The following is a 15,427-nucleotide window of genomic DNA, read 5'->3' on the forward strand; positions in this document are numbered from 1 at the left end:
GGGTAGTGCGGTCGTAGGTCACATGATCTGATAGAGTGAATGAAAGACAGATGACCAGAATGGTGGGCTATGAGGAACGTTAGTGGTGAAGGGAGGGAATAACGAGGAACACGAAGAAATGCATTGTCATGTTGCCACAAGTATTTTCTCCCAAGAGTGCAGTCGTCCACACTCCTCATGGGCACCCCTCCACTTTGGTCGTTGTAAACTAAGGCGATTCCACTACAACCATCCACAGAATACGAACAAAGACGACAAGACCATTTTTCACTGGGGAAACATTGAATTCAGCGCGGATAATGCAATTCTGTACTATCTTGTAAAGAAAAAAGCAGTTGGAAATAAATTGCACACGGAGGTCCATACAAGTTAAACCAAGAATACGGGGTTTAGGCAAATGCAGCACAGGGAATCTTAAATGTCAGAAACCACGTTGATGTTTTAGCGTGGACTGAATGCTTGTTCGCAGCATTGACTGCTGGAAGAACAATTACCATCATCACTGAATGAAGTTTTTGATATTCCGCCTTATTCAGATGGCATATCGCTGATAGAATAAGTGTGTGACGCTTGAGGACTTCTATGGATATCTGAGGAATATTTTAATGGGCCGAAAGAAACCCGTCTACTATTGTACATGGATTGCAGGAATGTGCCATTATTTCGGGGCTGATTCGCAAGATTCATGTTGGGTTTATGGCTGCACTGCGTGCAGTAGGTGTAGGATTGAGGTCTTATTTTCTCTTGCTTGATTCTCGTCAATAATGTTTGCGTTAGTACGGTTTATGTGGGCGCAAATGAAAGCGTTGTTTCCTGCGCAGGCGAGGGCAGTGATGTCAATGTTGGCTTACGCGAGACCGACTTCAACTGGGTATTGGCACCTGCATTTGGCGTTACGAAGAGATTGTATGTGTAAATTGACAACTTCTGACAGCTCACTCGTATGTCGGTAAGATGGTGTGTCTTTTTGGCCACGCTGCAAGGCTTCGACTATGTTCAAAGGAATAGGAGGTAAAGTGAATCAAACTGCTGAGCCATCCAACCACGTGAATTGAAGCATATTACGCAGTTCGCATCCGGTTTTGTGTTATAGTGTTAAATACGCCTAAAGTCGGTAGGAGATGCCATAGCAGCTGCTGCTTACCCGGCTTGCATGAACCAGTCTTGGCTAAATAAGTCAGACTCTGTTTATGTAGTAAGGCTGTCATATGCCAAAATGGTAAGCATGGTCAAGTAGTCGCAGCTCAACTGTATTGTTTGATGGTGAGGAGTGGGATTCCTAGGAGTTCAAATTGCTGTCAACAATAGCAACAGACCCGATGCAGTTTTGGCAACCGAGGGACTGTCTACCTCAGTCACCAAAACATCGACTTAGTAGGCCCTTCAGCCGCTTCATCTAGACTATGCCATTCGCTCGCTGATACACACACCACCGTATTCCACCTCGCAATGATTTGGTGAGCAGCAAGGTTGAGGTGATCGTATTTATGTGCCGACCCACCACACCATCTTTGTACGAGGATGGGGATTGATGTGCTTGATTTGTAGTCTAGACTTGACAATGGAACAGCGTTTGTTTGTGGTTGACTAAGATGCACAGGCAAGGAGAATGAATGAGACGTCAAGCGCTCCAACATGCTCACCGAACCGACCGAACTGGGCTGAGGAGTGAGCGAGTGGATTGCAACCCACACGAAGGGAAAGGCGGTGAGAAGGATGGGCGGGAGCATGAAGTGATGCGACTGGTGATGGTACACGAAACACTTCATGCCTTTCAACTGAATGCACACCAAATGTGACCATGGTGAAGGTGTGATTGATTGCTCCCTCCGTGCATGGAAGGCGATGTTGTCTTGAGGCAAATTGTATCATCTATGTGATGCAGCCTGCATTGGAAGATTGCTAAGGACACAATGCAAGATTGTCAAGATGGTTCTCTCCTCCTCCTCCTCTGAGCCCAACTATTGAGCCCAATAGGCTGCTCTACCTTCAATAGCCAATGCCCTAACAAAAGAATAGAATAAGGGAGAGATGAAGTGATAATACAATCACCGTGAGTTTAGCCACGCATTTATGCCTTTTCCTTTCCAGCTCGTCGATACGGTAGCTATAAGCTACACTCCTCTGATGAAATGCCCTGTACTGTACCAATCAGAATGACTTGAAGACTAGTAGGAGACAATTGACAACCTTAGAAATAACCCCAATTTTCGTGATCAAATGGGCGAACAGTAGACATGACTTGATGGTCACATTCCTCCATCATGAATCTTACTATATGTTTAGCTCAAAACTGCACGGTACGTGACATTTGGTGACATGTTGGCATGGCAACCCAGAAAGTGGTAACCACTGTGTGCAATATTAGCTCCCATCTTCGTGATCTGACAATGGAACGAGAAGTACGTGTCACAGCCGCTTCGTTAGCATGGTTACGTATACATTTGATACATAGTAGGTTCCAACACGGTGACTGTAGGAGTGACCGGAGGCTTCCGATTGCCACATCTCACAAAATATGTTTTATTTGAAGTTAGACTTCTCAGAGAACAATCCAATGTGTTGCTTGACTTTGATGTTGTTTTTCGCTATGATACGAACGTGTTGCATACATGGTGGAGAAATCCTTTTTGGGGACTACGAAAATGCGTATCAGTACGTTTCAAAGCGTTGGAAGTAACATAAGACACGCACTCATCCACACTGCCTACATGCTGGAAAAATCCTTTTATGGCATTCCGAGTGTGACAAAGATAATGAGATGACGACGTCCGGAATAGGATCAGTAACATCTTGAAGACCAATAACTCACACCGTAATTGTGCCTCCCTCTGCTACGTGGACTGCACCCAAATGAATCGGTAAGTAATGATGCGGACAGGCATGTTGCTTCAAAGTGTTGATAAAGTAGTTTGCAGGGCCATCTACCTTTCTTTACGTGGTAAAACAGGAATTTGTAGTTCATCCCGATGTTAATGCAAGCTGCGCCCTGATTGGCAGGCGAATTTGTCCAGTCACGTCGTCGTCGCCACCATCTATGCACGATTCGCAATATGAATAAAAGCCATCGCATAAACATTACTGGAGCCCAACTGCTGAGTGGAAGGAAGTCGACTCAGCAGTTTATTTTTAGTTGTGGTAATCGTGATGCTGCACCAATGACAAGAGTGGAGATTAGTATGGCTGCAAGCCTACTAGCCTCCTTCAAGTTGACTTATTTCAACTTTCACTGATCGCGATTGCATTGAACGGAGGCCAGGTAGCCAATCGGTAGGCAATTTATTGCTATGGAGTGGGAGCAGATGATGGCTCGACACCTCCTCGCCCCTAATTATCACCCACTCACGGACGTGTTGAACACGAAAGGCAGATTTGTTCGATGGTTGGTGTCTCATTGCTAATAAGCGGTCGTGTCGTCGTGTGTGGTTGCCATCGTTTAATTTGTGTGCTAGCAATCACTCAATTAGGCGAGAGGAGCCCTCACTGGCGTATTCTCTGCCCATTCTCCTCCCCTGCTTTCAGCCTCTCAACCCCAATCTAACCTTCTTTCATTAGTCTCGACCTCACTCGCATGCATGCACGCTCACACCTGACCATGCGATCTGGTCTAATTATAAGTTATGCAGGAAAGTGTTCAAAGTCCTGCTGATTCTCCACCACAGGATCTCCAGCATTGCCAACAGCTACTTCTCCTGTTACCACTGCCATTGGGCACAAAGTAAGGCTCTTTAGAAACAAATGGTCATGTGGCAGTTTCCTCAAGTACTTTGGTTGACAAGTTGAGGATTTAATCAAGAACACAACAGAGAGGCTATTTACTGGCCTATCCTCAATGGGTGAACAATCCGATGAAGCTGTGCATTTTGATCATGAGGACGAATGAGGAATTGCTAGCATAATAGAAGAAGTGGATTTGAAATATGAGGTAAGATTGTTATAGTACGGTATGGTATTGCAAACCCACTGAAGCAGTGAAGGACGCATTTGAAATTGGAATAAAGGCGGAATTGAGTAGACTTTTGCGTGCATGCGAAAGTCGTGAGGCTTCCATCAAAAGGTAGGAATGCGAGGTAAGTGTCCAAAAATGCTCCATGAGTTGACACGCTCATCACTGCTCGCAAATGTGTCAATTCTGTCTAGGTGCAAAATGCCTCCCCCTAGGCACTTCCACTTTGTATGCGTTGCTCGCCTCTTCATTTCACATAACCAATTACCATGTCACTGAGTTGTTAATAGAAAAGATAATAAACACATGGGGATAGTGATGGGAGTACGGTGAATGGTGACAAGGTGGGATTATCATTCCCTGCTGCTAAGGTGAAGAATGTGATCTCACGCTTTTGTGCCACTGAGTGGATTGTGAGACCTTGCATTCTTTTGCATGGCTAAGAATGGGCAACTTTGCTAGCCAATCTGCCAATTGTAGTCTAACTCAAGGAGCCATCCTGCTGTGTTTTTTGCTGTTATGTCAGGAGTGTTATGGCTAGACTTGAAGCAGGCATACACTTCGAAGCAAATGCGATCCTCTATCTATCTTCTAGCTATGAAGTTAAGCATCCTTTGCAATGGAGGCCATTCAGTTTTGAGACAACCAAAGTTATGCTTGTCCGTCTTAAGAGACTTTGGAAAACATCTTGGTAGTTGGGACCTACCCGAAGACACTGGATGAGTGTGAAGTGGGTAGTAGTGAAGAGGTCTATTAGCGCCTCTTATCGCATGTGATTGCATGCCATTCTTAGGAGTTACACTACCGTTTGGGTGGATTATTTTGGTGTAAATGAGTTGTTCTATCACTGTCTTATTGGTGGCATCAATATTGGCGCATCACTCTCGATCTAGCGTTTCGATTATCGACATGAATTTTTTCACTTCCAATATTGAAGATTTGCCTAGCATAATACTTAGCAAACAAGCCTTGAGTTATTCATCAACACCATCAAATAATTTTTCGGAACTACATTTGGACGGTTAGTTCCGCTTATCTTTTATGTGTCTCCTTCAAATAATAAGTGATGAAAGAACAATTTTGGTGCTTTGCTGGATCAACCAAGTCACACTTCGCTCGTGCAGTCGACGTGATGAATACACATCCACTGTGTTTGGCGGACATTTTACTGCAAGGATATTCTAACAGCTTTCATGCTTTGGAACACCCGAATATCAACAATAGCACGCATTGCACACGACCTACAAGCCACAGCGCCGTACTGCGATGGGAGCACGTTCGTCGCCATTAGTTGTTTGGGCAGAAGCTGCGAGCCTCTTAGACAACGTGTAAGACTATAGCACTTTGAATAAGATGGGAAAATGCTTTTGCCTTGAGGCTCAGTACTTGTTCGTATTCAAGGGGAGGAATGTCCATTGCATCGGCAGGTCATCGCAACAACGATGTGATACAGCATGTGGTGTGGTGATGTGCAGTAGTGCGTCAGTGTGAGAAAGGAATGCTCTTCATTCAGGGCATTCTTTCACATTTGGTTGGTCCAATGTGCCGCGAAGCTCTATTTCACTCAGTGCTTGCACCATGTTGACGTGGCTGCTTTGGTGTCAGAGTAGAAACCGATTTCTGCATGTCCAATGCTGATTCTCCCTACAGTGTCGGTGAGAGTGATTTCCCCTACTGACCTTCTCCTTACTGTTTCTATACACCACCAAATTGGTTCGATTGTGAATTTGGTAACGAACCATTCATTTGATCAGACCTATTAGCTGAATGGCCTTACTGGTATTTACCTCATGGTAGGCTTTTCTGCTCACTGCCATTCGTTGGCAGACCAGGTCTCACTTAGTAGCCTTAAGGCCTTGTGCCTGCACACTCCTACATGTCTAACAACTCCAGCAATCAGTAGGAAGGAATATTGCATGTTTGTTAGCTGTTAAGCCGTTAAGGAACCACATTTGTGACGTTTCATGCTGAAGAATATCCGGAACGTACTAATATTGTCGCCGGTTTCAGTCAATGAATCGGCCTTATTTTAACCACTTTGGTTGTCTCCACTGTAAAATCCTAAATATTTGTGTTTTAGCCCCCATCCTTTGCAACAATTATTGCACAAAATGCCATTGTATCCTGAAAACCGTTTTGTTTTTCGTGCAAATTTTGGCACCTGCAGGACACATTAGCTCACCGTTACGATTGGCCTACGCCACTGCTCAGCCGCCACCTTTTCATTGGACAGCGTTCGCGTCGACCAATCACGGCTCAGAAATGGAATCACGCGCTCAAATCCGGAAAAGTCCAATGAAAATCGATTTCTAGATGTCCGAAATTCAATAGGTCAAGGTATTATCACTCGCCTAGCTTAGTTACTCCATTTGGCAGAGATGGCTAAGCGGATTATGCAATGTCTGTTTCATAGCTACAAAATTCATCATTATTCCATTAAGCTTACATGCATGCGACTTCCTCATCCTCCATCTTCCTTTTCATCCACATCAAAAATGCATCCCTGGGTCATGGAGATTAAAAGATTAGTCGTGTTTAGCCATATTAATACGATTACTTCCCAGTTGGATGATAACTCATGTTATACCACTTAGCACAACAGTTAGCAATTTCGCTTACAAAATCGGAAAGTAGCCCATCACTTGCAATTTGATGAATATGCTGCAAGCGCATGCCTCTCTTCTTTAGTTTATTTTTTCAGGAATTGGTGTGACATGTGTTGTTCTTTCTACAGACAGCAGTGGTGGATCGAAGAATGAGGTAATGCATGCGGGATCACGGTATTATGGACCAGAGCAGAACGGAACACAGAATGTGCATTTGAACAACACTGGTCATTTTTATTCACCTTATCAACAGTCCAGTCTTCAAGGAACACTAGGCTACAGCGCAGACTATGCACCCATTGCCAGAGTCGCAGAAACCACTTCTGCCGAGGTGAGTTCAGCGTTCCACTGTGCAGGTTACATTGCCTCTATCCCGACTACTTCTTTTCTCTCACTTCTAAGGCATTCAATAGGTATAAGATCTGCTTGCACTTCAGTTTTCTCTCTCTTGTCAATGTGTAAAGAGAGCATTTATGTGGTCGTTGAATAAAATAACAGGTGTTCCATGTGACGCTTTGCTCATAAGTGTCATTCTGATGTCATTTCTTGATATTCCAGCCGAAAACTTGCAAAGCTTTTAGCCTCTTTGTTATGCAGTGCTGCGTTTCTAGAGCAGGATATTAGTACAATGTGTGAAGTTAGTGGGCTTAGAAATGGAGCTGCTGGTGAACTTCATACATGAATCAGACTAATGTGGCACCCTGACAACATGGAATCGAAAGGTCGCTGCATGTCTGTGAAAGGATATCGACTCAGGGGTGATGTTGTGCAGCTTCGAGCATTTGTAGAAAGATCATCTGAATGTCTGTATCTAGAGCTTATGGTTATGCAAAGCTACATCTCTTTAGCATTTTCATGCCTTATACAAATATGCAATTTTGTGAACTGTTTGTTCAGCCCCAATTTCGACTGTTGTAGGCGTTGTCGCATGTGGCTCCAACACCATCTGTCTCCTCCCTGCAGCCAACTCCAATGCCCCCCATGCAGTTCCTACAGGTATAACCTGATTCCTGTACCAACTGCTCTTCTCTACTTTGGATTTTACAACTTCTAATTTGGTTACATTAGCGGTAGAGCAATGCAGTACACAGAAAATTCGCAGATAGGTGACTTATAATACTAGTTTAACTCTCAAACGGTAGTATACCGACACCCGTTTGTGTACCTCTTCACTTTCCTCTTCTTCGAAGCCTATCCCATAAACTGTGGGATGAATGGGGTGAATGTGATTGAAGCACGTCTGCCTTGCGAAGCGAGTGCAACACGTTTGGGCCGAAAGCATGGTGAGTGTTAGCCAAACTCAATGCGCAGGGGCATATGTATACAGAACTGGCTGCATTGTACTAGTAAAGACGAAGAGTTACTTCGAGAGAGTGCCGTGAGTTGAGACAAGTCCTCTCCACTACAAATTTCCACTTAAATCGCAGTGGAATGCAAGCTAACGGATCGCATTCATATCTATTCCCCTTCCTCTCCTTCATCTCTTTCCCCCAACAGAAACGCGCCATCTATACGATGGTTGCTGATTGACCGTTTTGTGGCAACAACTGATTCTTCATTCCACAACTCGTTACTGGAATAAACAAGACATTGGACGTCACACGATGCTAAGGCATGTACCATTTCACAGCGAGACGTGTGCGTTTTGTGTGTTGTGAAGGCCTGATGGACTGTCCTATTCTTAGTCTCACAAGGAAGTGTAGGCCCCAGGGGCACACAGCGCGGCACATACCAGTGGGATTACCTCATAGCTCGCTTTAGAATGGGATGGCAATGATGCCTTATCTCCATCTTCTGTACTTCCTGCATGTTTCTCCGATTGTTTATCATCTAGTTCCAAACACCAGACAGTCACGTGGTAATATGTTGAGCAGAATAGACTGTTCAGAAATGAAACAGGTACAGAAGAATGGTGTAGGATGAAAGTGGGTGGAAGGATAATTGAGTTTCGAGGGAAGCGACGTGTAATTGGAGTGAGGTCGCATCCACCATGTTGTAGAATTGGAAAAGGATGCTAGATTATGGAGTGTAGTTGTGTTTGTCAAAAGATGGAGGATGGTCTGACGCTTGCATCATATTTGTACCTCCTTAGGACGACGTAAGACCATCCAAGGTTGTATTTTGGCCCCCGCAAATGAATAAAGGGAGTCATCAGACGAGTCATCTAGTCGGACAATTTCATGCACCATGCACTAAGGTTTCACGGCGTAGCACTATTCAAAGCTAGTCATGATGAGGCATTTCGTGCATTGTTTCTTCTGCTACTTTGTAGCCTCCTACACTAGTGGCACCTGCGACTCACTTCTCACCCGTTCCAACGTCGACTGTGCCACCGCCCATTCATCCACCGATCGCCACTCCAATGCAAAATATGCGGGTTGGTTTCCATATTCATCCATTCCTTCCTAAATTTCATACACTTCTTGAATGGCAGATTTGAGCCTGAGCCAAATGTAAAATGACATTAGTTTTTATCTGCTGCTCAATGCACCAGGAAATTGCAGACACTACTTGCTTCCCCTTTGATAAAGCAACCATCCAAACGATATATTGCCATTTACAATCCCACATTATTCTCCTTTGTGATTTGCATTGTGCTCAAAATCTCCCTTTTGAAGGAGAGGCTTCACCTATTCTCTCATTCCCTTCCCAATGCAGATATCCGCTGGCACCAACCTGCTATCGACAACACCCTTTCCCTCCGCACCACTCCACAGTTCTACTGTGCCATCCTCGTTTCAAAGTGCTCAGGCAAGCTCTCACACTCTCGTTTACAGTCTACTTTATTGTCCCTTTTCTTAAAAAAACCACACTGTAACATACATTGGGCAATTGGATTGCCATCTCAGATGACATTCACATCTCTTAAGAAGGTGCTAAGTAGTAACTTTGGTTCACTGCTGACTTCCGCTTCTGCCTTACTTCATTTTCCTTGCCTTAGTCTGCATCACAACAGAGCAAGCCTTATCGGCTGAATGGAGGCTTTGTTGCCAACTGCTGTTGTCCCACTTTCCTTCCTTCAACTGAGTCACTACAGTCTTCGTCACCAGGAGGCTTGATTCCGGAAATGGAAGTAAGCGCTCGTATCTCTGTCCCTATAAACTAACCTCCCTCTACAGCCAGTTATTGCAATGCCCCTTGTTGGATAAATGCACTTATATTGTTCGACAACTCGTGTGGACTAACTGACTGTGTTGTGTAGATGCCATGCCAACAAAGTAATGGAACCAGCTGTCAGGTTGATAGCCGAGGTCAAACGTGGTCTGGTTCTGCACCCACCACTTCTTATCAGTCAATCCAACCACCACCGCTTCTTAACGGTCCTCCATCTTTGCCTACCTCTACATGGGGCACAGTCCAAGGAGTATTCCAGGCTCCAGGTGGATCTATGCCACAAATGCACTCTGGCTATCCCAATGCTGTGATGCACATGCCTAATTCAATTCTTCCATACCCACCAAGACTACCTTCTTCCCATACCGCAATCCGTCCACAGCAACACGAGCAACAACACTACTGTAGCAATCGACGTCACCAAGTGGCTCCCTTCATGCCAGTTGTGGGCATGCTTTCGCAGCAAATGCAACAGCCTCCAGCCCAGGGTGGAGTGGAATCCAAGGCGGGCAATTCACAAGGCATGACTCCTGAAGCACAGAGTACAGGTAGGAAGTGAATCAAAGCAATCAAAATGGTCATTTGATTAAGTTTATAAAACACCTTTATCGTTTGGAAAGTGGTGCAATAATTTTAAGGATTTCCTGTTTGATTCTAAAGACACGTCAATTAGTCTGTCAAAGTTGTGTTGTGAGTGGATTAAACGTTAGCCATTTTGGAGGAAGGCGGTGATTGTACTGCCCATGGGCTTGCACTCAGGTCTATCCAGGTCCACTTAATCTATCCAAATATTTTTTACGTCTCTGTTACGTACCTCCGCCAAGCTGGTGTGGCTGTGGTCCCTCAGTGCTTTGGTCACCGCGGTCAGCAGACATCACAGGTGTGTGCGTGTGTGTCAGGGCGTGTGGAGAGTGAGGTGGTGGGCGGGAGGGTTGGAGATGAGAGCCTATTACATCAGTCACCCATACTACACCCTTAGGAGGGAAAGGAAAGGGGTGAGTCGACTTGTTTTGTCGATCTTGCCAACAACGTCACCCTAACAACAAGTCATTTATGTGTGGGTACCAACCGTCCCTATCACTAAATAGGCGAGTTTGTTAATCGTGTCAAGTGTGGTTGATAACATCAAATGATGAATGCTTTGGAGAGGAGAGGGAGAGGACTGTTTTGTCGTCGATGGAATGAGGATAAAGTTTCTTGTTAGAAACGACTCCAAACATGCGGTATTGGCATATAGTGAGGTACTAACATGGAATGAGATGCGATTCGATGTCAGTGGAGAAGCTGTCCGTGTGGAGCATCATCACACGATAAAATGAATGCCATTCGCCAGGATTCGGGCAAAAATCCTCATAATAAAATCCAATAAAAACCCTCAGAATTCGAAGGGATGTGCTAAAAATGACATATCAATGGAGGACGACTGCATTAGTGTTCCCATCCACGCTTCCACTCCTCGACTGTTGTGATGCCTTTTATTCGCCCATCCAACTTATTGTAGCTCCAGGAAGATACCCTCATCAACCTAATGCGTAGGCCCGTGTAAACCATCGCCATCCAATTCAGAGTAAATTGGGAACTACGAGAACTGTTCTAGTAAGTGGGCTCAATAACCTGTCAAATCATTTGCCTCGCCTCCCCGCCAAAGGTAAGAAGCCTGAAACCGCCTTGGTCCCACATTGAGGGTGCATGTGCATAAACGAGTTAAGTGGTAGATGCAATCAGCACATGGTGGAAATCCGGCTTGTCTACAATGTCACTGGTTGCTCAAATGCGCTCCATTAAGAAAGGTGGGGTTTGAAATTACGTGAGACCTCACGAATGACTAGAGGTGAACATAGATGCACCACCATACGTGATCACCCAAGATTTTAGCTGCTTGGAAGTCTCATTTCCTCTATTTCTGACGGGCCTTTACCACCAAAATTAGGGATTTTTGTAGATGCAACCCTTACTTGGATAGGGTTCGTATTTCCATGACCCACTTTACCCAATATGGCTTTCCTACTGAATGGGAAAGTGATGCAATCAAATTTGGCATTCTCAGTGATCAAACAATCAGGTTTATTTGATTCTCCACTGCTTCTAAGTATGTTTTATTGTTTTTCACCTTTCAATGTCATATTACTGCAAGCAGGGTTTTCATGCCTAGTGTGAATTCAAGGAACTGACCGAGGCCAGTACATTGCGGTTCAGGCACGAGGTCGTATTGCGTGGGTAAGGTTACACAGTTCATTTTAGGTGAATTTTGTAAAAGAACGTGTGATGGCACATTCTACTGCTTTATACCGTTAAACAATATATTGTGGAGATATGTGGAAGCTGCGTTTATTCATTTGACCGCATGATTAGGCAGATTGCAATTTCAGCTGAGGTGAGGACATTTCTTACCACTTTTCGCAATAATTTCTGCCTGTCATTGGTCACTGTCACAATGCTTATCCAGTGCTAGTGATAGGGATCTGAGTGACTGGACTAATGCCGGTTACACGGGATGTCGTTTCACTGTCAGTGGGAGAAGGCAGATTTTACTTTGAAGACATCGGTAGAGGCGCCGTATGGAAGGCGGTGCCTCAGCCAGGAGGCAAAGTCACTCCTCCCCCATCATTTAAGAGCACCCACTGCTTTGTTATTTTACTTTAGTTCAGGGTGCATCCAGACGCCATCGGACAATTTACACACCAGAGCAGCTGCGTGCGTTGGAGGAAGTGTTCGCGGTGAACAGGTATCCGGACGCGAGCGCACGTGAGGAGGTGGCAATCCGACTCGGCATTGCCGAATCGAGAATACAGGTGTGGTTTAAAAATCGTCGAGCGAAGCTGCGAATGCTGGAACGACGCATTCTGCGCCAGTGAAACATGTAGCCACTACCAGTGGAGGCTTAGAATTACTTCCTTAGTAAAAGCATCTTCGCTCACTCATGTCCCTTGATAGAGGTAGTAAATCGAAATTCTCCCAATGTGTGCATACCTGTTGCCGTCGGATATGTGAGATTGGGACCTAGAGGCAATGCCTGTGGTAATGGAGGAAATGGATGCTTAGTTTCTCAATAAAGTAGAGTCGGTTTAGCCAGAATGCCTGCAATGCTGAAATGGACCTTTATCCAATTTGCCCCTTTTCAACCTTCTTTGATGAACCTACACATCTAGACCCGACAAAATATAAATAGGTTCTGGTTGACTCCTGGCGATGTACATTTGCAGTTATTTGTAGACCAAATGTTGCTACAAAAGAAAGATCGAAGCGCACTGTGGAGAGGGAGAAATGTGGTCGTAGTTGTTGGAGTTGGGGCTTCTCAGCGAGGAGGTAACTGGTGTAAATTGGATTATTTGCTGGTTGGGCCAAGCTACTCTAACCACACCTGGAGATGATCGCAATTTGAAGTTAACGAGTTCTACGATTTCAAATCGCGTTGAACAGACCTTTCTTCAAATAACTGGGAATTCTCCTTCTTCGAATTTAAAAATGTCGCATTTAGGGCAGTTTTGGTGTTGGCTATCCAAACAAGAGGTAAACTAGTTATGCGGTTGTAGATCTTTGGCCTGTTAACGGTACTAATTGGGCTTAGTCGTCGCACAATTATCATAGTTTTGACTGCTTGGAAAATGGAGCCACTATACACGAGTTACCTGCCACGACAAATGAAACTTTAACTTCACTACCAGCTTTCCCCAGTAGAGCCCCATGACCCTCCCAAAGGTGAAAGACGATCCAATGTGAAGGATAATCTGTATTGCTTAAGTATATGAGAGCTGGAGTGGCTGTTGGCGTGGCGTCAACACCTTCCTGTCCAGCAGAGATACAAGGGCGAAGCCCCAAGTGTCCACCAGGTCAAAATTAATAGTTAACCGAATAAACCCTATTTGTGGTTGCTTCAAATAAACAGAGGCTTCATTGAAGTCGTAACAACCAGCCGTAGTAGAGAAGAGCTTACACTAATGAACTGGGGAAGAGCCGAAAGCCGCCGAATTTCACGACTGCACCAGATCAAATACACAACCCACAGGGTCTGAAGTGCTCACGCAGTTAAACACACAAATAAACAAAATATTTAATTACCACATTTAGGCATTTAACTAGCAATTGATAGGATTTTCCCCTCCTCTCCAAAAAGTAGATTTCGATTGAAAAACCGCTTAAATTTAGAGGTGTCTGAAGTGAATTATCTGTGCCTGGCCACACAAATGAGGTGCACCTGGTTGTGGGCCAATTTATGATATAATGAATATGCCACTACAATCATGCGGTGCCACTGTTTATCCTGTTGCTTAGTAACGCTTTCCACCAATGGGAAATGTGGGAGTGCCCTTTAAGGAGGTGCCTATGGAAAGTTCATCAGTTTGACGGCACCATGGACGATCGGTGCACGGGTAGGCAAGCTCTCGTCTATCGTATTTTTCAAACGCTCCAAATAATTTTACCACTTACGGATGCACTACTTCAGCTTATGCACAGATTTTTATATCCCATGCACACACGCATACGCACACTAAATCGTGGCCAGGTTCAGTGATATGTCTGTCAACAGTGGTTTTAGTCCGTTTTGCCATTGGCATCAGTGAAGTTGAGGCACTTAATGAAAAATGTGGAAGAATGCCTTAGCAACATACTTTGTGCTTCAGCAGAGGTATTGTGACATCAGTCGGATGGCCTTGGTGGTGAGTCTGCGCGATGTGACATGAGGAATTTCATGTTCCATTTGTTCAGTAATGACGGCTGTGAAGTTAATCGAGTAATCCACAGGGACTCATGAAGTGTCACCAACAATCGAGTCATCTTTCAGTAGGTGCTTCCAGAATCTAGATGTTGGCCAAACCTCGAAGCCATTGGTTTTATGTGGTGGGCAGTGCTGTTCATCGCGTATGGTAGAAGCAGGGGGCTACATTTGCCATCTCCTACATGTCCTGGGTGCCTCTAATGTTTCCTTCAGCAAAACTCTTCATTCTTTATGCTAGTAAACGCTTGCGTAATGGATGCTTTTCAGTCTCGACGTAACCTTCTCTGATTCAAAATCTTTAACTATTTTCCACTAATTGGAGTGTATTTCGTCAAAATTTTCCCACACAAATGAGTAATTCAATCAACAAATCTTTGGTGTTTTTAGCTACAATTCTTGCATTACTGCTGATCGTAGGAGCAGGGGGAATGGAAAACACCTCCAGCAGCAATCTGCAATTGTTCCACATTCTCATGGATTATGGAATGCGACTGTTACACAAGGGCCAGGACTTCTTCGAGCTGAAAAATCCCATCCAAGTGGCAAAAGTGGAGCTGCAGAAGATTTGCATTTACAACCTCAAGTCAATCTACGAAGTCAGCTTACCGGAGGTGAAGGTACTTCCAATGGAAGAAAGTAGAAGGGAGGAGTGGGAGGTGACCACACGCTGCTTCAGCATTGACTGGAATATAGGCCTGAAGCAGCTGACTGTGTGTGCGGAGTCGAAGCTGAGAGCATTCTTCAAGACCAAGGTTAGTGAATGCACCACATAATAGCCAAGAACCTTCACAGACTGATGAGAGAAACATCATCAGGTGCATGGGACCGTTTCGGTACCCACAAATAAGAGGGCAGTACACTAGATTAATGGTGAGAGACAGTGTCAGACCTGCCAACTCAACAGTCATGAGCTAAATTTGCCAAGAGTACCCAGTGTTCTAGACGATCAGGCCCAAATGATTGGTCTGCCCAGAATGGGGAACTTCCAACAGGGGCATGTGGCATAAGTTGTACTGATGACACACACACACACACACACACACA

The 15,427-nt window shown here is 44.8% G+C and overlaps 2 protein-coding genes across 2 annotated transcripts in view; both read left to right on the forward strand. All coding sequences in view use genetic code 11, as the record gives it.

Annotated features, from left to right (window-relative positions):
• Positions 1–5,570: 5,570 nt before the first annotated feature.
• EGR_09299 (Homeobox protein EgHBX4) lies at positions 5,571–12,521 on the forward strand (the record flags this gene model as incomplete). Its single annotated transcript, XM_024498548.1, has 9 exons — positions 5,571–5,601; positions 6,681–6,883; positions 7,471–7,548; positions 7,676–7,835; positions 8,825–8,929; positions 9,211–9,287; positions 9,494–9,625; positions 9,755–10,214; positions 12,310–12,521. 9 exons carry the CDS (start codon positions 5,571–5,573, stop codon positions 12,519–12,521), a joined length of 1,458 nt encoding a protein of 485 aa, XP_024347021.1.
• A 1,496-nt stretch (positions 12,522–14,017) lies between these two features.
• Positions 14,018–15,427, forward strand: part of EGR_09300 (hypothetical protein) — a gene marked incomplete at both ends in the record, with an annotated part of 2,341 nt that continues 931 nt past the window's right edge. Inside the window, 2 exons of the mRNA XM_024498549.1 lie at positions 14,018–14,036; positions 14,801–15,135. Coding sequence (XP_024347022.1) covers positions 14,018–14,036; positions 14,801–15,135 — 354 coding nt within the window. The remainder of the gene's footprint in view (positions 14,037–14,800; positions 15,136–15,427) is intronic.

Source organism: Echinococcus granulosus, assembly GCF_000524195.1.
Source record: "Echinococcus granulosus chromosome Unknown EG_S00142, whole genome shotgun sequence".
Lineage (NCBI taxonomy): Eukaryota > Metazoa > Platyhelminthes > Cestoda > Cyclophyllidea > Taeniidae > Echinococcus > Echinococcus granulosus.